Genomic DNA, 23758 nt, shown 5'->3' on the forward strand with positions numbered 1-23758 from the left:
TACTTTGGAAGGATGTGCCCTTTCTGGATTCCATTGTGGACACCGTGTTTCAGTTGCTTCAGTCATATGGTTTCCTGGTTTTTGGCAACTCTATGTGCAACTTTCCTGTGTTTTGTAAACTTGTCTCCATGAGAGAAATGGAGGTGTGTCAGACTGCAGATATTAAGCACATGTCTATTAACTTTGAATGATTCTGACTCAACAGCATAGGCTTGGTGGTAACAGAAAATTTATTGTGCGTGCGCACTTGTTTTCTTTTGCAAGGTTAGACCATGTTTTAGTACATCAACAATGCTGATCTCAGTCTCAGTTTGCATGCATAGCATAGCAAGTGTCAGAGGTTTTGAAAGTGTCAGAGTGTCTGGTAATGTGAAACAGGATGTTCCGCATGCTCGTTTCACTGACACTCTGCGTTTTGTGCCTCTGCACACTTCATTCTGTAGCATTTCTCAGTTATTTACAGCTCGTGCTAAGAAATCTATACCTGAGTGTCCACATAGGTTTATATTATTTTACAGTTTTTACATATATTTGAATGGTAAATGGTAAATGGCCTGTATTTATATAGAGCTTTACTAGTCCCTAAGGACCCCAAAGCGCTTTACATATCCAGTCATCCAGCCATTCACACACACATTCACACACTGGTGATGGCAGCTACATTGTAGCCACAGCCACCCTGGGGCGCACTGACAGAGGCGAGGCTGCCGGACACTGGCGCCACCGGGCCCTCTGACCACCACCAGTAGGCAACGGGTGAAGTGTCTTGCCCAAGGACACAACGACCGAGACTGTCCAAGCCGGGGCTCGAACCGGCAACCTTCCGATTACAAGGCGAACTCCCAACTATTTGTTCTTTTCAACCTGTGTAGCATCCCTTTCTCCTTTACTACTTAGCTCATTTATTTGTAACTCTATCCTCTCCATCTAGCTTTTCTTTTGCTCTGGCTTTTCTTATACACTTAAATTCCCTAATTGTCTAAAATTCCTGACGCCCTCACTCCTTTCCCCAAGTCTCTGTGGATTACTTTGCCCTTTGGTTGAAAATTGTTATGTTGAGTCAGAGGTAAATGCAGATTGTTGCCCTTTTTGAGCCTCCTTGCCGACATGCCTTTCTGTTTAAGATAACGTTTTGTCACTTGTCACTAAATGCTTGCTCAAAGTGAATAGTTGGGTGTCCCTCTAGTTCTCAAAGATGTCAGGACGTAATGAGTAAATATTTTCATGTTTACAAACAATGATATTTGAAAAATAATTTTTCCCCTCAAACTTTGTAAATTTGCAGCAATCACTGTCTTAAAGACTGACTGTGACTTTTGTGGTATTCTAGACTTCTTGAAGCACCTCCCACAGCTTTTTTCTGATTAGTTTGATGGGCACTTCCCAGATACCAAATAATCAGAAGCTCAGTTTTGGAGCTGTGATTTGGGTCGTTGTCCTGCTTTACGAGGAAAGTGGTTTCAACAGCTTCCACAGGGTATGGCTTTGCCTTACCCTGTGGAAGCTTCAGTTGTCCACAGACAAGTCACCCCCTTTTTTTTACCCACTTTGACGCTATAAAGGCCGATGCTACACATATTTAGCTGATTTGTTTAGCTTTTTTAATCAGCAAAATCGTAACAGGAAATGTGATTAACTTGCATTAGCTAAAGTACTGCACCACTGGATGATAAAAAAATTCAAATTAATGATTACAAATGTACTTTTCTTTCAACAACCTGGGAAGTTGACTATAAACTTTTGAACAGTAGTGTATATGTTGTATGTATAAGGGATTAGAGGGGATGAATAGCTCTTTGACATTTGTTATGACTGAGAGATGGCTATGGCTGGAGACGACTCAGTCTCGTTTGGCAAATGACAGTAGGAACGTACACTGCCAGGCCATGGTGTGTGTCAGCTCTGATATTCTCAATGACTCATTCAGCAAGGACAGAGGAATGAAAGCAAAGAGAAAATATCTGAGCCTGTCACTGCTGACACTGACTTCTACTGAATTCACCCACTGTTTGAACTGCATGATGCGCTGCACATTGATGTCAGTAGTGTGAGTGTTTGCTGGCTGTGAGCACAGGAAATTCTTTTTCTTTTTTTATGTCATACACGTAGCCTTGTAGTTTCAGACTGTCAGTTCTTGAATTGTATTGGAAGAAAAAAACGTCTGTTTAGTCTAGGTAGGAAAAGTGGGCAGAGTGAAAGTATGTGCCTGCCTGTATGTCAGTGTTTGCGAGAGGTCACATGAGAGGAGGAGTGACAGAGAGCGAGAGAGGTCCCCGGGGCTCCGTGCATTGTGCCAGTGTGCGTTTACAATAGGCTCTTTGGAAAGGCTTCACAGCCAGTGAACTGCTCTATTTAGACTTAGCCGACCAGGCTTTGCCTCACGGAGCTCGACTTTTATCCTCTCTTTTTCTAAAGCTCTTGGTTTAGTCTCACCATCCTGCCCCGCACCTCAGTAAGACACTCAGCTCCCGTCTGTCCAGTGTCTGGTCACAGTCCTCACGGTGGGGGTCGTGTGGTGGTGATGGTGTTAGGGGTCCACTTCACATACTGCTCTAAGAATAGTTCAGTAACTCTCTGTGAGTGAATTGCAGTGTTGTCTCTCTCCTTCATGTTGCATTCCAGAGTAGGAGGCCTGAATATGCAACGTCTGCTACCCTTCGACTCCCATGTTCTGCTGCCTTCGCCCTCTTGTATCTGCATACTTACTTGCACTCTGAGGCACTGATATATGATCAGGACTTTTCCTCGTTAACTCTTTTCAACGATTGGAGGGGGTAAGATGGAGAAACCCCAGGAGTGATCTAATTAAGCAACAAATTGGCAGGATGGAATAATATTTTAGCTGCCACCAGCTGGAGAGGACATCCTTAAAATCTGTAAACTAACAAACAAACATATTTTTGCAAGATGTTTGAATCTTTCAGGTGTTTTTTCTTCCTATTTACTCTGGTTGTGCCCAGCAATAATCCCGCCTTACTGTTTACACCATTTGACAGCAAAATAGATACCAACATAAATTCACACACAAACTGACTTAAATGGAGTTTTTAATGCCAGTTTATAATGGATTGTAAGCAGCATTAAGCTGCATTTAATCAAATTAGGAATCTGTTATAAAGCTACTTTTTTTTTGGTGAATAAACGGACAATCATTTAAAAAAAGTCCAACAAAGTTTTATCTTTAAAATAAATTGCTTCTCACTTTGGAAAGTAGCAGGAATTTTTCACTCCCATGAACCAGTTAAATTACCACAGAGACTGTAAACAGGGTGGCTTGTAGTTTCCACAGCTGATTAGAGTTTACAGAATACACTATTGAGATATTCATCTCCTGGGTTGGATTTTTTTTTTTTAATTGTTGGGATTTTTTGTTGGGAGTTTTTAAAAAGGTTGAAAAGGTTTACTGTCTCGTTACCATTGTTATCTTTGTCACTAGATTTTTTGTTTCAAAAATGAACCTTGTTAAGGTTACATTACGTCATGTCGGTATTTCTGCTTCTTAAACTGAACTATATTTGTGAGCTGGCCGTACCGTAATCGAAGTGAAAGAAAAATAATAAATAGCTTGTTATGGTATAGCGTGGTTTGTCAGATGACGTCACATTGTTCAAGAGTGTTCCATCATGACACAGCCACTGGTTGCTAGGGGAAAACCTGACTGGTTGGCAGCGGTTCCTGGAAGTTGCTGACTCTTGCTGAGTGAAATCAGATGCACCAAAAACCTCCCAGGGTTGTAGAATCTGGACTCCTAGGTCTGATGTTTTGGACTTCAGCAGTCATTTTCCCAGCAACTGCCATCAACCTGCAGCAGCCACTTGCAACCACTCAGGGACTGGTGGCTATCAGACAACTGCTGGAGACCCTTATTCACTTGATGCTTCATTATTACCATGATTTTCATATGTCCAAAATAACCAAAAAGTTAATGTCACGTGGTTAGAGGGAACGTGTCTGCAAAATCTCAGTAGTCAGTCTTTTGTTTTTGGGGTTTTTTTGGTAATTGCTGATATTAGCTTTTCATTTTCTGTTTTGGATTTACTGGCTTACTGTGCATTTGCACTCCCTAATAGTTTGTGCCTTAACTCTGCATCTTTCTCTGTACATACAAGACACATCAATTTTATTTGGCTTAAATGTCAGCCAAAGAGCCAAAGAGGGAATCTGCAAAAGAAATAGGAAAAGAAAAGCTTGGGGCAGAGGGAGAGACAGAAGAGGTATTTTGAGTTTTTAGGAGGTGGGAGAAGAGGGAAAGAGGAAAAGGTAAGGGAGGATAGCACATATAAAAAAACGCATGAGGAAAAGTCTTAAGAACAGCTGCGTCCTTATTCTAAACTGGGACCTCGGGGAAAGGGAGCAGAGCTGAGTGGGCATCTGGTAGACTGTTAGCGCTGGTTTAGAGGTTATACAGAGGTTACATGTAAGCTTTGTGTAGGTGTCATACGCAGGCGTTCTTACTGAATGATTCATTGCAATTCAGGCAATCACATGGGCTTTTCTAGAACAGTGAAGATTTAGACTGGGGGTTGATATGAGGTGTTATGATGATTTTTCACTGATTAGCCTAGAATGAAGCTAATATTATTTTTCTGTCTATGTCCCCAGTAGATTATTATCACACTATCCATTGTGCTGGTATGTGTCTCTGGCATGGCTGCGTAAAAGTAAATATTAGCTTGGGCCCGATTTAGGATGAATATGGCAAGTTCAGAGTAAGGACACATTTTTCAAGCTACCAGAGTTACAGGAAACAGAAATCATTAGGGATAATTGCTCAAAGAATAGTTACGGTTTCCTAGTGTCAGTGGGCCAGGCTGCAATGGGAGTAGAGTTCGGATTTGGGGGTACTTCAGGGTTTGATTTGGCTAGCCTCAAGAAATCATTAAAGTGTCTCGTTGGTTGGAGATTCCCTCACCTGGACAGGAAATAGGAGAGGCCAAACAGCTGTGTAAATGGTCCAGATAGGATCACAGAGGAACAACTATGACTACTGTGGCAGAGTGGACTTCATTATGTTGCTGTAGCACTCTCTCCAGTAATATCAAGTTTTGATGAACAGATTAATATTGGCAAACCCTCCCCTCTCAGCAGCGAAGGCTCGTCTCTGTTCATGATTAATGTTCTCTCTGTTGGATGGAGAGGCACAATTTAAAGGGGCTGGTCTATTTTTTCTAAGTCACATTACCTTAAGCCTCGCTTGCTGTGTGAGCTTCTGCTATCTGGGGCGCAGAACAAAGTATAAAAAGCCTTCCTGCTTCATCCAGATCAACGTGCATTATCACAAATATTTATTGCTGAGCGCATATAGGAAGCTGGTGACCTCAGCTGTTCACGCTTGACTGCTGTGGCCAGACAAGACAGGGAAGGGGGGAAGGAGAGAACAGCGGGGAGACGTGGAGAGAGATGCCACGTGGGAGATTGAATTAATGAGACACAAGCTGTGTGACAGTATAGCTGTGTGTCTGACTGCCGCTCCGCCTGCATGACTTCCTAATTATATGTCTCTTATTCGTCTTATGATGCATGTTTCCAAATGTGGGAATGAGTGCATGCATGTGAGCATGAAGCAGGGTGGAGGACAGGTGTATGCTGGTTTGACCTTCTAGTTTTATTACCATTAGCTCCAATAAGTGCCAGCTAAAACAAACAGATTTACAGAGTAGATAAGGAGACAATAAGATGCTAAAAGTATCGCAAGTGAAGCTTTAAGGGAGACTTATTTCGCACAGCTAACACAAGTGTCGATACTAACATGAAGAACTAATTACAAGAAGAGGAATATCAGCATCTGGTGGTTTAATAACTTGATGGTAGTTTTTTTTTGTGAGTGACATCTTGTTATATTTCATATAACTCTATAAACAATGCAATAAACAGAAAGTATATTTTAAAAGTTCAATCTTTGCAGGCAGCTTTAAGCTTTCCCTTTCACTTAATAATGTTATACATAATTACACCCCTGATGAGTTCTTATCTCTAATTTCACACTGTCAGGTTCTGTTTCTTTTATTATTCACTGTTGTAAAGGTGATGGTCTGTTCAAATGCCGCACCTATATATGCAGATGTCTACATGTATACTATGCAAAGGGTTGAAGCGTTCTTCCCAGGGTAAGATAATTGGCTACTAAGAAAATAGTTGTCATTTTTAACAATGCAGCTCATTTTCTGGCAGCTGCTCCTCACTGGCCGTCTCTCTTTCATATTCTCCATCTCATCTGCTCTTTTGTCCCCTCCCCCAAACATCCCTCCTGCCTCAGGAGTTTAGTTCTCAGTTTAAGACATTTTAATAGCTTCCTTTTCTAAACAAACCAGCTGCCAGAGGACCAGATAGTTGCTCTGGCACAGAGCGCCTCCTGGAGGTCATTTCTTATAGACTAGGGCAACCAACAGCAGCACGGGGGTGTGGGGACAGGCATTTCCTCGTCAGCCACACAGGCTGCTGTATTGAGTCATCAGCACTAGATGGCATTGGCAGTGTGTTGTAGCTCTGAAGTCAGTGCTTCCTGTAACCTCACCCAGCTCAGTGCAGAGGCAGACAGAATCTGTGAAAGAGTCCGCAGTATCTTCCTCTTTGATCAATAATTCTGCACAGGCACATTCACAAATGAGAGCTGTGATGCAGTTTTGCAGTTTTGCAGTAGGGCACTATGTTCATCACATGAATCGCTTTACCCTGTAGATTGCACAGGGCGAGGTGGCGGAAAGGAAATCGACATCATTGAGATGGTCTTACAGCTTTGTTAAGAATGCATTCTTTTCAGGTATTGTTTGGCCACAGCTGCTGCAAACTGGGGATAAACTGTACATTTCTGCAGGCGCCTAAAACACTGTTGAAAAAAGTTGAAAAAAAATTTCTCACTTTAGATCTCGTGTGTCTTCCTGTTTGTGTTGTGATGGTGTGCTGCGGTGACACACTCGAGCTCTGAGGTTTTACTGAGAACAGAACATCAGGATGAAAAGCACTATCACAAGTGATATCATGTGATTAGCGTTAGTAAAAGTACTACACAGCGACACCTGAAACTGCAAACATTTTCTTTGCTTTATCTCCCCTTAAGCACCTCTCTGCTGCAAGCTCCTTTTCACGAACTACCACAAGTCACCTGAACAAATGTTGCAGAAACATATGTGTGCAGAAAAAAAGGCTCCTTAAATTATCCCCCTAACAAACTCCTAAGAAAGTGATCCCATCGTATTTATCTGGGGGCTTGGAGCCTTAAGAATTCCTCTCCTGACTCTATCCTACTTCAGCTACTCACGTCTTTGAATGTCACAAGTGAAACCCTGCACATGTGCTTGCTGTGTGAGACGACGAGGGTAGTTTAAGCAACAATGAGGTTGACCCTGTGTTGCTGTAGTTGCACTATGAGTGCATAGTCTGTTGAGAGCCAAGTGCCTTTGATTGACAGCATTCTTCCTGTTGTGGTATCCATGGGAACAGGTTAGTGTTTTCCCAACTAAACTCTTTAGAGTTCTGCACCACATCAAACACGGCTGCTATGAGTCAGCCTCCAGCTCTACAGGGAACCTAACTATAGCAGAGCTAACTGCTTACAAGGCAGTGTGCAGGAGTTTTAATGGACTGTGGTTTCCTACTTGGCCTAGTTGGCTGAGGTATTTGAAGTCTGTAAAATGGCTTATGTTTGTCTTTTGCTAAAATAGTTTACCTCTGTGTGTTTGCAGCATGCACACTGTCATTAAACCTCCTGCAAAACTGTTGCTTTGTCACTTCTAGTGTTGTTTAGCAGAGTAACAAATCTGCAGTGGGGTTATAGAGACTGAGGCTCTACAGCTGGAAAACATTAACTCCACAGAAAAATGGCAGCACACTGCCCTGCACACCCCAGTGATGTCATCTATTATAAAAGTTCAAACTTGCACAAAACATAACCCCAGTCACATATAAGCCTACAAAAGCATATGTAAGCACACATACAGTCAGACATACTTAAAGACATATCGCAAAGATGGGCACCATTTCTGATTGAGCAGGTTAGTAAGCCAGAATATTCCAATAACAATTGTTATAAAAGGTTAAAAGTTTTTACTTGGAAATCCCCAAAAATTACTGGCTACTGATTAGCTTATGTGTGCTCCAAATAGTGTCTGTATAACTTCTGTTATTTCTCCTAAAGCTGCCGTCTAAAATAGCATTTAATTTCCAAGTTAAATCATCTCTCCTTCTCCTTTAAGACAGAAAGTGAAGTGAAACACCGATAAAGCATGACTCTGTTCAGATGTGCAAGATTAAATAATAAAAGACATCATAGTCTCAAACCAACACGCTTCATTTCTCCTAGTGTTACATGCTTCTTAAAGCATAGGTTTTGTCAAATCGTGGGAAATAAATATTACAAAAATGTTTTTAAACATTTTGATATTTTTAATCACCTTGTTATCCAAAGACATTTCACTAAATATAACATGTCACTATTTAAAAATATCAAAAACATCTACCTAGACTCTTTAGAGGATAGTTCTGAAGTACTTGTTAATGTAGGCATGCAATTGCTCCTTTTAGTAGAACTGTACTTACAGAAGTGTAATATTTGGAAACAGTTTGAAAGTGTGTGGAAGGAGTAAATGAGAGTACAAGATCAAGATAGCTGTGTAACACGGAGACTTTTCTGTCAACTAGAGGGCATGGCTGTGTGGGCATATTTTCATGACAGGACCATTGTGGAGGCTTGGCATACAAACAAAGCCCATCTCTGTGGTTCTGTGTGTAATAGCTGCGCTGCTATAAGGCATGTTCCTCTGAATATCCTTCAGTGAGAGGCAGGGGACTTGGAAGCAGAGAGGCGGCGGTGGTGGGTGCGGTTAATGTTTCTCTCCACATAGTACATTGTACTGGTCATATGCACTGTCATCTCTTACTGAGTGGGGCATGTTAATATTTGTACACAGTGTGGGAGAGGAATTGCAATTGCATACGTGCAATAATTTGTGTTTTGTGGTGTCCGTTGTGTGTTATATTTAGCTATGTAAAGCATTATAATAATTAGCATTTATGTGGGTGGGGGGGTGTGATTTTTCTGCCACTCTGACACGGTCATTAATGACCTTAATCATGACTTAACAACATCACCATGGTTACCACCTACACTCTGCAGGGAACTAGGAGTGTGCAAACGCCTGAACCTGTAGATTATGTGTCTCCTGGTTATAATTCTCCTGATGGGCTTATACATACACACACCCAATTATTATATAGTAAAGATAGAATGTGTAAAATAATGTCCCATGTTGCTATTCTTCCTATTGCAGTGCTTGAAATATGCAACATTTTGAGCTGATTAGTTATATTGTAGTGGAATATTCTAGCCATCCATCCATTTGTCCAATTCAGGGTCATAGGGAGGGCTAGAACCTGTTCAGAGAGTATACTCTGGTCTCCACTCTGTTGCAGGGCTAATAAAGAAAGACAGGAAATCGAATTACAATGCCTAATTAATGTACGCAACCCCATACCTGTTTTTGGACTGTGGGAGGAAGCCAAAGCACAGAGAGAAAACCCACGCAGAAAGATGGAGAACATGCAAGGGCCTCAGCAGACCGTGGATTCAAACTCGGCAACTTTCTTGCATTGAGGCAAGATAGCTGTGTAACATGGAGACTTTGCTAACCACTAATCCACTGTGCCGCCCATCATGGAAAATTACTTTTTCAAATCAGTGCTCATTAGGAGAGAAGGCAAACTATTTGCTATTATGATTTATTTAGTGCTTTGTATTTAGAAGTGAATAGAAGGTGCTTTAGGCTGACTGTATAGTCTAAAAAGTGAATACTGTAGGTGTATTCAAGGGCAACTCTTCTGTCTATAAAAACAAGTCTGGTTTTATAGAAATCTATGAGAAAACGACCCTGCTGTTCATTTGCTTACTGACCCCTGTAAACACATTCCTAATGAGATAATGGTCTCAAACATTAGTTCAGGGTCTAAGAGAAAATGGATGGTTAATTGTCAATCCATCCATTTTCTCAGCCACTTACCAATTTCTGTGGGCGGAAGGTGACATCCTGGAGACTTTATGCATGACAATTAATTTCACGCATGAATATTAATTGTGTAACTTGTAGTCCCAGTCGCCATAAACTAGACAGTGATGGAGGTCATGCTTTAGGTTGTATTTTTGGTGATTGACATATCACTTTCTTATGAGCATGCGGTTTTCTCAGTGTCTCAGAAAGATCCAGCGAGTCTCATGATGTCGTTCTTCTAAAACTAAATAGGGCGACGATCATAAAGATAAGATTTTGCAAACGATTGGGCGATGTCACAGTAGATATGTTTCTCATCTGCTAAAACAGTGCTGTTCCTTATTTTTTTTGTTTTTTGTTTGATTGATTCTTGTCTATCTCAGCCTCTCAGCTAGTAGTACTTTGACCCAGCTCAGCTCCATTTTTCCTTAGTAAAATATGTATGTAACTTTTATAGTGATAATAACTGACAGTAAACCAAACACAAAAGCTGCAAAACTCCTCTTCAACAACCTTTGCCTGACAATAGTTACAGGCATAGTTTCCTAAAATCTATATTTTGGTCTGCTTCTGGTTCAGCAAGTTCAACTGGCAAGAAAAACAAAGAAGATTTTATAATAAGAAGAATTTCAAATTGCTGTAAAACATATGAAAACCATTTTGTTCTGTGAATACACATTTTTTGTTTCTTTCAGTTAAGCCAAACACTGTGAAAGTGGAACATGAACAATAAAGCAAGACCAGATGTTTTGGCGACATGAAAAAAAATGGCAAAAGTGATCGTCACTGGCACTCAGAGACAGCTAAAAGTAATTTAATAGATTTTTTTATGCGGAATACTTCACTTGGTGTCCCAATACCTACCTATGTGCTAAAGTTAATGGAAGTTCTCATCTGTTCTCTGCAGCCCTCTGCAGACTTTGCCCGTAAAGCCACCCACTTCCCACTTTCCATCCACTTTTCATTCAATAGCCTCTCTCACAACTCCACAACTCTCTCCACTGAGCCTCACTCTCTGCCAGCCTCCAATTTGGAGCATTATGCAGGATGTACTGTAGAAAACAAATGCTTACACATCACAATCACTATGCTCTTTCTTTAAAAAAAGCAACAGTTTATTTTACCTAATCAACCAGAATGTAGGATAGCATATCTGTGGCTTAGCTCATAAACCGCAATAACACAAACTGAGCCAGTAGAGCTCTGACTTGAAAAGGACTGGTGTAATTGGGAGACAAATGGGGAAGGACATAGCAGCAGAATGAAAATCAGGAAAAAAAGATGTAGGTTTGTGTGTGCAGGAGTCTGTGTGTATTGCAGCTGGTTCTGGTCAGCTGACTCCTATTGCTGACTCTGATTTGTTCAATGAGCTCGGCTGGGCTGAACCATGCACAGCTGCAGTCGGTGTGTGTGTGTCTATTAGAAGAGAGAGGGAGAGACATGTAAAGCTGCCAGTGTGTTAGCTCAGCAGCATTAGGAGCAGGACACCGGAGCAGAGCAGTTCAGCGAAAACAAAACTGGCAAAGCAGGACTGGGAGAAGTGAAATTGGAGAGGAAAGCTGGGACGGGCACAGGGAGTTTAGGATGGAGCTTTACTTACTGCATTGGGCTTGAACCGAGTGCAGCAGCACTGGCTGGACCAGGGGCTGAACTGAGCTGTTCAGGGCAAACTGCTGTGCCTCAGTTCAGGTGACGCTCACACTGCCAGACGGAATCAGGACAGGCTGGACTTGGAGTCTCCAGCTTTGGATTATGGGTTGCTCGGCCAGTGTGGTACTGCTCCTGCGATCAGTGGGCGGGGCCGACTGCGGTCACATGTGTTCACGACAGGACCAGCTGTCACTGGATGCTGCCACGCCCACCTTAGAAGGTTATACCACTACCACCCCATCTCTGACCATCGTTGTAATGGTAACCAGCACAAGTGCACCTCAAGTTTCCATGCATGCACATGTGGGCAGTTTGTGGGAACTTCAGCATGTTCCTGTTGTGTAATTGTGTGCTTCATTACAGTAAATCTTTTTTACACATTTTCATATTTAATGAATACCTTAAGGTAAAATTCCTGTTTAAGTTTCTCTGTTTTGTAATATTACCTTCTGCATACTTTTGGACTTCTCCTGCCAAACTTTCCCTCTTTTTAATTGCCTTGGTTTTTTACACCCTTTGTCTCTCTTGCTGCTTTTGATATATGATCAATGACTGGGGCCTGCCTGTTTCCCCTCACAGCTGAGAGCCTAAAGGACGGAAATGGAAAGAGGAGACTAGAGAGGGGGTTGGTAAGGTCAGACATAAGGAATCTAGTTTCTGTGGGAAAAAATCTGCTTTCTCTGCGTATGGTGTACAGAGGAGATGATAAAAATAGCTATTTAAACAAAACTATTACTGAGATGTTGGGTGGGAGATGTTTGACTGAGTGAATCAATGACTGCATGAAAGAATCCATGACTGGATAAGAGAACTGCCGAATGAATGAAATAAAAAAATAACTTGTTTCTCCTTTCTGACTGTTTTCATTACGTGTCAGCCATCTGTTTGGTCTCGGCACCAGCTTGTCTTGGCCAGATTTTTTTTAATTCCCATTGTGATCCCAGTTTCTGTAAGCCCAGTGGAAAAAATGTTAGACATTTGGCAGAAATGGGATCTTTACAGTCCCCCTTTCTGTTTCTTCGTTTCCCCCGTTTCACTCCACTCCATAAACCCCGTCTCTTTTGGTGCCTGTTTTCTGGGCTCTGTAGTAAACGAGAGTCACAATAGTTTATTTTGCAAAATCATCTTAGTCAGCAGATCCCTGTGAGCAAAGGAGCATCAGCTGATCTATTCAGGCCAGGTTGTGCTTGAAACTAGTGCACTCGCTCTGCATTAACTAGTCTTTTTCACCAGCATGTTGTGTTTCCAGGTCACAGTGAGACATTCATCATTGCCAGCAGCTTTGCCAAAATCTTGCTGTAAAATGTGCAGCTGGAAGCCTAAATAAAAATACAATGCCACTTCCAAAAAAGCTGGGATGCTGTGCTAAATGTAAATAAAAACAGATTGCAGTGGTCTGCAAATCTCATACACCCATATTGTATTCACAATAGAACATATAAATCATATCAAATATTTAATCTAAGAAAATTTGATGGCAGCAACATATCTCACATCTCAACACAACACATCTCCAAAAAGCTGGGACAGGGCCCCTCTTCTTTTAACAACAGTCTGTAAACCTGCTGCCGGACATCTGGGAGAGGAATATCTTCCTTCTCTCGTCTGGTTTGGCTGCTCACTAGTCCTTAATAATGTGCAAATGTTTTTAATCAGTGAAAGGTTTGTACTGCAGGCAGAATCGGGACTCTTCTATTAAAAAACCTTGCCTTTCTTACAGTTGACGTGATGCTTTTCTGCATCATGTCTATATATGGCTCCTTTAAAATACATTTGTGGGTGGCATGGTGAACCGTGTGTACAGATAGTGATTTCTGGAGGTGTTGCTGAGGCCATGCAGAGATTTTCTTTACAGGTGGCACTGTTTTTAATGCACTGAAGATCACGGGGCTCAAATACTGATTTTCATTCTTGTCCCTTGCGCACAGAGATTTCTCCAGATTCTCTGAATCTGTTGATGATACTATGTGCTGCAGATGATAAGATACTTATCATTTATCATTTTGATAAGTTTCAAAATGTCCCCTCCTATTAGTACCACTTACTTTTCCAGCGTTTAGTTGCCACTGAGATTTGTTGCTTCCATCAAATTCAGACCGAGTTGCTGTGAATAAAATATTGGTTTCTGAGATTTACAAATCATGCATTCTGTTTTGATTTACATTTTACATTTACATTTTGTTTTTAAATGTTGTGTGGGGTTGTAAAGCAATTGGCAATAGACACCCATACTTATCAAAAAGAAATAAGTCAACCGACTGTCACTTTTGAGCCCTTTCCGGGTCACTGAGGTCTCTGGAAAATGGCCAATGTTTGAAAATGTTTGTTCTGCTTCAGGTTTCTGCCAGTTAGCTTTATTACTTCATATAATTTTACAAATCTACTTGTTTAAGCATCCATCAATGCACCTAAAAACAATAAAAAATAAAAACAAACAAATTGCTTCAGTCTTCATTCTGTTTTGGTTGTGACAAATGTGAAACTGAGGTTTATAGGCCACCGGTGTACACTGTGGTAGGGCCATTATTCTGAAGCGATTACATTGCACAATCAGTATTCACATTCACTTATTGTAGAAAATGTGATCTGGACCAATGTAAAACTGACTCTAAGGGTTATGAAAAGTTTGCCATTTTTTAATGCTGTTTTCAGTTTTTGACTGGCTCTTAAGCCATTTCTCAACATTTTTGGAAAAACTCCTTTGTGACCATGAAACCGATGTCATAAATTTGTTATAAATATGTCATAAATATCTAGAACAACCTCCATCCCTCCACCTCACCATCAAAGTATGACACGTTGTCTCCGCTGCCACACAAGTGGTGGTCAGACCGGGCTGCAAATTCTGCAGTTTCCCCATAGCCACTGTCAGTCCTCTTCATACTGAAGTCTCTAGTTTCTTTGAGTGACTTTCGATAATGTGTCAGGGATTAACAAAACAAATTGGAAAATATGTGTCCATTTGCTGTGAAACAAGAGCTGTTTGTGGTTTTCAAAATGGTCCTCACACAGCTGAATGGAGAAGCTTAAAAAAAGAGGATTTTAAAACATTTGATTTGCATTTTGCAGGAGGTGTGAAAGATGCTCATTGAACCACTAACTCCACACGCCAACTTGCCCCAAAAGAAGTAGAAATGTTGTTTTTCGTGAAATGAATGTCTTCTCTTAGAAGTGTCCCCATCAGTTCCACCGTGTCTCTTACCAGACCATGTATTGCTATAATGATGTAAAGCAGATGGCTTACGTCTGGGTTCTGTTCCTCTGTGCTGTCTCAGCAGCTGTCTCTGTCCCCCTCTTTCTCTTAATCCCTATCAGTCTCTCACACTATTTATCTTCTTCTAAACTCCCTCTCCCTCTCTGTTTTTGTCACACTTTCTCACATCTCTCCCTTTACAAGATAACATCCTCTTGAATCTGTCTAGCAATCTACAAATGACACAGACCAGCTTGTGTACATGGTGTGCAAAGTGGGGAAACCTAATTCATCTTCCTTTTTTTTCTTTTTCTTTTTTTTATTTAGCTATCTGGCTTAATAATATGTCATCTTATATTTATTTTCTTCTTTTCTCTTTTAACTAAATTAGACGTCTATGTTCATGGATATGCTTGATGAAAGCAATCGAGTCTAGTGATCTATTTGCATCCTCCATACAGCTGTAGTTTACCAACATCAGCACCCACTCTTCCTCACTCCTGCCAAGAGGAAAAGAAGAAACAGAGGGAGTGTGGGACTTACGGAAAGTTGTTCAAATCTATGTTGAATAGGTTGAGAACGAAGAAAGAAGCAAGCTGGGGAGAAACAGAGTGTAAAATAAAGTCATTTTCTGCTATTTGATGAGCTGCGGAAGCTATAGAGGAAGGAAGGGAGCTGGGGTAGAACAAGGGAGAGGAAAAGAGTGAAAGAAGGGGAGGATGAAACTGCTGCTTTTTAGTTGTGTCGGCATTGCCGACTGGAAGGAGTGCAGCACTAAGAGTGTAATCTGTGTTTCGAATACAAAACATCAAAGCCATGAAATTAAACATGCAACTGGATAATTTTTTAAAGATATCTTATAAATTGCATTGAAGACTGCAAAATAAATTACTTGCTCAAAGTAAAATAGAAGTCTTTGCATTTGAGACCTTTGCATTTCATACTTTTGTATGTGACCTGACTGGCATCCAGCTTGATTATGTGGGAAACTGTCTTTACACTTCACCTTAATACGTGCTAATCAAGCAAAATCAGCTACCCACACCTAGTCACTATCTAGATCTTGTGGCCATAGGTAAGGGTATGAAGGTAGATTTTATGCTTAGCTCTCTCCTTACTACAACAGACCGGTGCAGTGTCCACATCACTGCAGATGCCATGACAATCTCTGCTCTGATTTCCCCTCACTCATGAACAGCGGCCCAAGATACTTAAACTCTTCCACTTGAGGCAACAACTCATCCATGAGATGGGGTGAGCATTCCACCCTCTTCCAGCTGAGGACCATGGTCTCAGACATGGAGGCGCTGACTCTCATCCCAGCTACTGCAAACTCAGTTGCATACCACCCTGCTGCAAACTGGAGGTCACTGCCTGATGAGGTCAGAAAAAGCACATCAAACAAGATGTGATCCTGAAGCCACCATAGTGTAGACAGTTCACCAATTGGCAACACCCAGATATCTAATTGGCTACCTCCCAATCCCAACTGGTCACGGCAGATGGCTGCCCCTCCCTGAGAGTGATTCTGACAGGGGTTTCTTCCTGTTAAAAGGAAGTTTTGCCTTGTCACTGTTGCCAGGTAGTTGCTTAAATGAGGTCATTTGATTGTTAGGGTTTCTCTCTATTATTTCAGGGTCTTTACCTCACAATATAAATTGCTTTGAGCAACTGTTGTTGTGATTTAGAGCTATATCAATAAAATGGAATTGAATTAGATAATTAATAATGCATACTGTGCAAGAGAAATTGCATTTTATAAGTGAAATGAAAGCTTTCAGGGAAATACAACTTGTGCCCAAGTTTTCAGAGATATCCCTGAGAAAGGACAGTTATGTGCAAAAGTCTTAAGCCCTCATTCAATTACATTCTGCTAGGAAGACAGGAGGCAGGTGCAAACATACCTGGAATGCAGCATATAAGACAACACAGCCTAAACTCTCCTAGGCAAGCTTTTGTGTAGTTTATTAAAATAGTCTTCAGGAATATTTCTTCAGCTTTCTCAAAAGTTTTTCTTTGGATGTTGGCTGATCCTACACTGATTCACACTGCTTGAGGGCTTTAGGGAGGCCAGTCCATGACTTATCGTTTTCCACCATATGGTTTTCCTTCCAGGGATTTTATTGCATTGGCTTTTTTGTTTGGAATCATTGTCATGCTGAAAAGTTAAGGTGTTGCCAGACGCTTTCCAGATAGTAATGCATTGTGGATCAAAATCTGATGTTGCTTTTCTGCCTTCATATTTAAACATTTTAACAAGATCCCCAACAGCACTGTCTAAAATGCTGCCCCAAACTATGACATAGACTCAGCTGAGTTGTACAGATGGCTGCAGGCACTCACTGTGCTATACTGATGATGAGTTGAACAAAAAATAAATACATTTGGATTCAATGTGACTCACTGAAAATGAATGAAAAAAGCAGACAATGTCCAAAGAAAAAAATGTGAAAATGTGAAAACCTTCAGAAAGCCTGGAGAGTCTTTGCTCAAGACCACTTTAAAAATGACAAGACAAAACAAAGAAATGAGAGTTGGCTCAAGACTGTCGCACAATAGTGTTTAATTTGCAACGCTAATAGCACGTCCAATTTTAATTTACTATATTAAAACATGCAGAATTTGTAACAGTGGTGAATATAAACACTACATCTATTTTATTCATGGTCGTCTGCTCTTCGAGGACTTCCCAAATCACCTTCATGCATCCAGTTAAAATCCTGCAAAACCATAACGGTGAGATCCCGTGTAACACCTAAGCAGATACATATGTTTATGTATATCATCAAATTTGTTTCCTCTTTAAAGATCTCTGTTCTGCTATGAGGTTTGAACTGGGGAAGTCAGTGTGCGTGGGTGTGGACGTTAGCCTGTGTACGAGCAGACGGAGACGAATTGCTTCTGTGCATTCATGTATTAACTGTCATGCATTTCAGTGTGATTTTTTTTTAATGATTGCCTAAGTATGTTTCTATATCCTTACATATGTATGTGTGTATTGGTTTGCAGACAGTCTCATGTACGGATCCAGACAAGCTTTAGAACAGGAAGTTAATGGCTTGCATGCTTTTTTCCTATCTGCAAGTTTTTGTGTGAGCAGCTGTTGTATAACTGATAAAACCGGACAGAAGTAGATAAGATGGCGAGAGTTTGACTTTGATTATATGTGAGTGCATTATATTGTTTAATTGTTACAAAAAACAGAAAGAAGTTCCCCAGTTGCGTCTGTTTGTACAGTTACCAGCGTGGAGGTTAACCCAGTGGTTTTCATTGAGCTATTCCTTTACTTTATCTTTGCTGAGGTGTCTTCGACAATATCGAAAGTTTCATTGTGACGTTTAAAAACAGCTCAGCCCGGCTGATGGATATCTTAGTTGCTGGGGATTTTCTGACTCTGTGCATGTGCGTGCATGTGGTTGTGTGTGTGTGTCGGACATCAAACATCTACTTCCTCTACATCCACGTGTGCTGACACAAACTCATAAACCTACTGGGTGATACTTCCACTTCTAACAGAGCACATGCCCGCAATGTGTGTTTGTACAGTTCACATTTAGTCTAGTTTTTTGGGTTTTTTTGTTCGGTAGCGTAAACTTTGGACGTAATTCTGCTGGCAATGAGCTTCAGGAGCAAAATCACCTTCAGGAAGAAAATAAAGAGTAAAAGAGTGCGATCGGATTTCAACCGGCTGAGCATTGTATGTATTTGTTTCGCTCTGTCTCTGTGTTCTTGCCTTAGTGCCTTAGTGCCTCACATTGTTTATAAGGACTCTTACAAAATGTCAATAATTTCTGTTCAGTAACTTACAGTAGCATCAGTTGTGGTCTTAAGTGCAGTATTTAAATATTTTAATGTTGATTATAGATCACTGTCCTGTGTGTTTTCTTATTAGGTGCCTGTAATTCTGCAATATTTATGGTGTTTTTGATCATTTGTTTGCTTGAGCCAGGCTCTGACAGGAAAAGGCAGTGAGAAGAGAACATGTCGAATTTAAAGACGCATGAATTCGATGAACTAACTGTACATTACAGTATCTGATAGATGTGATCGGTTATTGGGGGAAGGGGGTGGGGGGGAGGGGGAGTCTTTTCCCTGAAACATTAGCTCTGATGTCACATGCGTCAAAATGGAGTAATAGATATGAAAATGTCAAGCTTAATCTACCGCCTACCTGTTGTGTTTCTTTTTCATTTATTTACTTGAATTGCATTTTGATTAACTGCTGTTGAGGGATTTTTCTTTAAAAACCGTTATTAAGGTCAGTTTACTGAGTTGTTTTCAGGTATTAGAACTTAAGCTGGTTATTTTTTCCTATTTTTAGTTAGTCCGTTTTATGTTTTTTGAATTTGTTCACCCATAAATGTTACAAAATTTCGAGTTGTTTCCAATGAATTTTTTAATTCAATGACCCAAATGGCTCAAAATTCTTCTTCAACTAACACTTTCAGTGGCAAACATATTCCGTTTGTGGCTTACCAAGAGCAGGGAAGAAAAGGAAATTTTCATGTTTGAGAAGCTAACAGCTGTACCTTTGCATTTTTGCATTATAATTATTATTAAGAATGTTCTTTGACTATAGAGAAACAAGAAGAAACTGAAACTGAAAATCTAGATAATCAAAAGAACATTAGTTCAGGAAGGATACAAAGCAGCGTGATCTTTACTACTCTGCAAGAATGAATATTAAAACTATAAACTGTGGTGTAGTTAAAGGAGTAACAAGACAAATGAATGTCACAAGTCAAGGGATCACCTTTTGTAGAGTTACACTTTTGCCTTCTACATGTGCTTCATGTTGATAGTCTGCCAAGAAGCCTGTTCTAGCTGTGAAGGCGCTGTAACTGTGCTGGTTGAAAGCCTCAGTCTGCATTATGCATGTGAATCAAACCAGAGATCATTACTTCCTCTGACTTTCTGACCACAGCCTCTCCTGCTCTCACTTTGCTGCTGTTGCTGCGCCGTTACTATTCTCTAAATGACAGAAGCAATTTACTCCATCATAAAACATGTGTAAATGTTATTAATGTGACTCAGTGAGCAGTTACATCATGCTTCAACATAGTTCTAAATATCTTTAAAGAAAGAGAAAGTTAGACAGTGGTCGACTGTTGGGCAGATGGTCTCGTATGGGGCGCTGTGATAATCTGTTAAGTTCTCGTTTATAAAAAAAAATTCCAGCCGCTTATTTGCTGGCGTAGTTTATCTCTCTGAATAGTCTGGGGGTTTTTTGTTGTTGTGGTTGGTTTTGCTCTTTTTTTTTTATCCAAGTGTACTTGAAAATTAGCCTTCACATTTATTATGAATTGTTCTGTGGGGTGTGTCAACGTCTCACTTCACCAACACACTACTTCCTCTAAAATGCTTTTAGATCCTAATGATGTCATGGCACAACACAGGAAATGTCATGTACATAGCTATTTTTCTCTTTGTAGGCTGCTCTAAGTGTGTGTTTGTTATAACGATTTCACTCTGACTGTTTGCGTCTGTATGTTCTGTATTTTGTAGGTTTCTATGTCTCTGTTGTTGACTCTGGCGATAGTAAAGTTTATACCGTGTAACATGTAGCTCATGAATGACACAACCTTGCTTCAATTTTGCCTCTTGTGACCCCATCAGCTAAAGTATGAAGTAGAACATTAAAACTATCTTTAATTTACGTTGATTCTTTGGTTCAGAAAAAATATACAGTGCAATGCAGAAGTCTTGAGCCCTTATTTCTTATTTTGATTCCAAGTAGTCAGACTTTCTTGTACTTTTTAAGGTGGTCTTGAGCAAAACCAGTGTTGCACCTACACATAACAGACAACTTAGCAAATTTTAAATAGTCTTTAGGCACTTTATGACTAGCAGCCTGTCACGAAAACACCTAATTTGTTTTCTTTAGTTGAATCTCTTAAAAATGCCACAAATGACAGAGGTTGACAGGTATAAAATAGTATTTTTGCATCAACAAGGTGATTCCCAAAATTATAAGCCGAAGCCCTTACATATCTCGTCATGTTGTGCAGTGTGTCCTTAAAAAAATTAGGGGAAACTGGACAAGTGGAAAACAAAAGAAGTGCAGGCCTAAAAAACTATTTGCACTAGATGAACAGTATCTGAAAGTCACATCCTTTAGATCACAGGTGTCGAACTACAGGCCTTGAGGGCCGGTGTCCTGCAGGTTTTAAATATGTCCTTGATCCATCACAGCTGATTTAAATGGCTAAATGACCTCCTCAACATGTCTTGAAGTTCTCCAGAGGCCTGGTAATGAACTAATCATTTGATTCAGGTGTGTTGACCTAGGGTGTTATCTAAAACCTGCAGGACACCGACCCTCGAGGCCTGGAGTTCAACACCTCTGTTTAGATAGAGGAAAAAAAAATCCAGAAAAGACGTGACAATGGACTTGAGAGATGTAACTGAGCCTTCAGTTGATCTATTTACTGTCACCAAGCCTCATCAGAAATGGTCTTAGTGGAAGGGTGGCTTTCAAGAAGCTATAGTTAAGGAAGGGAAACATGGAGAAAAGGGCGGAGGTATGCCGAATTACACAAGAACTGGGCTCAAAATCAGTGGTAAAAGGTCAGATTGAGTGATGAATCCACCATTGAATTTTTTGGTTCAACTTGTCGGCAGTTTGTAAGGAGGAGGTCAGAGAGGAGATGAGAGGTACAACAGTGAGTGTTTTGTCGGTCGTGGTTTGGGATTATGCAGGCAAAAAAGCACCATCAGCTATTGAGCAACCATGCAATACCATCTAGAAAGCATCTGATTGGTAACACCTTTGTTCGTCAGAGTGACAATAATCTTAAATAGCAAAAGAATAGTATACACAGTCTGCATGCCAAATATCCTTGGGCAAGATACTAACCCAAAGTTGCTCTCCGATGCATTCATCAGAATGTGAATGTGTATAAAGCTTTAATAGGAAAAAAAGCGCTTGCATGAATAGATGTGAATGGTTGAATGAGGCATGTTGTTGAAAGTGCTTTGAGTGCTCGGGTAGAGTAGAAAAGTGCTATGTAAGAAATAGTCCATTTACCAGTTATGATTGTGGAGGATGAAAAATTCAAAATGTCCTGGCCATGAAACCTATTTTAATCTTTTTAACCAAAAGAGCCTAATCTTTGAAAAGAGACAGACCTTCTATTCCTATTGTCTGTAAGTCAAGAGTTCATTAACTCTGAGCTCAGGTTCACGGGCTCAGGCCCTTTCTTGCGTTCTAACTACCTTCTTTGAATCCTTCCTGTCTTCTTTTTCTCGCTTTCTCATTCTTTGTGTTTGGTGTGACTAACACCTTTAAATGTTGAACTAAGTGTGATGCCTGAGTACATATGACAGGTCTCACAGGTTTGCATTGCATTTTTAGTGGACTCTGAAGAGCATGTGGACAACCTGCTGTAGTTACTCCCAACAAGAGGAGGACAAATTTTGATCCCAGGGATGAATATCTAGTATGTGAAGCTCCTGTATAAATATTAAGGTGACACCAAGCAGTACAAGGCTTCGAATGTACTGTGAAATATTATTTCCATCTGAATCTTTGACTTGATGGTACTGACTGATGAAGTTACTGTTAATTATGACAGATGCAGCTGGAATGCCCTCCTGACAGCCATCTTTTTCCCCAAAGAGAAGAGATTTGGAACATAATATTAAAGATGAAGCCAATATATAATAACCATGGTTATATTTTTACTTCATATTCAGTTCTACTACTTGTCAAAACTCTACCAGGTTGCTGTAGTACTTCTGAGTTAAAGTACTGATACAGTTTACTTTGAACCTTTGCTGATAATGTATTTATAGTTATACTTCAGTAGGGTTTTGAATGCCACTTTCTTACTTGTAATGGAGTTTTATCTTGGTTTGCTATTAATTTGACTTAATTCATCTGTCACTGCTGACAGAGGTAAAAGACTGTTTGAGATAGGCTCCCCTCCTTATCTACTTCGGTTTACTTTTGGCATTTACACAGTAATTCTGCATTTCACGTTCAAACAAAACATGTAGTTTGGCCATTCTTATATCAAGTACATCTAAACTTTTCCCAGCCTGTCTCTGGACTCTGAATATGTATAAAAGTCTGGTAACTGTAGTTAGAGGGAATTACTGTAAGCTAATTTCTTGTTGTTGCTCCAAGTAGGTTGCAAATACCATATATTAATAATATTATAATATAGTGAATGTTGTGATGCCTGCACACTGAGTCTTTTAAGCTCGCTCTTTAAGTGAGCTCCTTTCTGCCAATAGATGTCAGAGTTTTCTACCATAAGCTGAGCTCATAGCTCTTTCCAGTTATACAAAAATGATTGTCGAAAAGCTCGTGACTTGTCTATATTTTCAGTGCATCCAGCAAAACCTTAAGACTTTTCAGCCATTAATATCAATGCACGTTTACACATTTATTTATACTTTCACAAATCTGATTACACACACACACCTGAATATGCACACACAGATCTCAGTACACACTCACAGATCAGAAGACATACACACATATCTGAACACGTATACATGGATTTCAATATGCACTGCACACACACTGAAATACGCATGTGTGAAATAAGATACACACAAATGCTACAATAACACAATAACACCCTCATAGCCACCTTGGTGTGCTTTGTGGTATTTTATCTAACTGATATCTGACATTTAACCACAAGGAAATATTACTCATTTCTCTTTTTCCATTTGCAGCAGGAGAAGCCTAAAGTAATCGATCCTCTTGACTACGAGACCGTCATCTCTGAACTGGGGGATGAGTGTAAAGAAGACCCTCTCAGAGACCTGCTCCTATTTCCTGACAATGATTTCACAGTAAGTATGATTCACCGTTAAATGTGATTGAAGCAGACATGTCCATGAACCATGGTTTTCTCTGTCTAGTGTTGTGTTTTTGAGGCCAAGAGGCATTTCTACTAAATAACTAAGTAAATAATAATAA

The 23758-nt window shown here is 40.3% G+C and overlaps 1 protein-coding gene across 6 annotated transcripts in view; it reads left to right on the forward strand.

Annotated features, from left to right (window-relative positions):
• dock10 (dedicator of cytokinesis 10) overlaps window positions 1–23758 on the forward strand; it is a 65829-nt gene that overhangs the window by 9278 nt on the left and 32793 nt on the right. For 4 of the 6 annotated variants that reach the window (XM_085430104.1, XM_085430108.1, XM_085430109.1 and 1 more), the window contains exons 1-2: window positions 11432–11891; window positions 23512–23631. In XM_085430104.1, the coding sequence (XP_085286230.1) occupies window positions 11733–11891; window positions 23512–23631 (279 nt within the window). In that variant the 5' untranslated portion in view covers window positions 11432–11732. Of the gene's footprint in view, window positions 1–11431; window positions 11892–18352; window positions 18521–23511; window positions 23632–23758 lie in introns of those variants that run through there. The other 2 variants (XM_085430107.1, XM_085430106.1) reach the window with 2 other exon arrangements.

This window comes from Copadichromis virginalis, linkage group LG14 (assembly GCF_057382275.1).
Source record: "Copadichromis virginalis isolate Kocher_CV1m ecotype Utaka linkage group LG14, C_Virginalis_male_GT1.1, whole genome shotgun sequence".
NCBI classification, from domain to species: Eukaryota; Metazoa; Chordata; class Actinopteri; order Cichliformes; family Cichlidae; genus Copadichromis; species Copadichromis virginalis.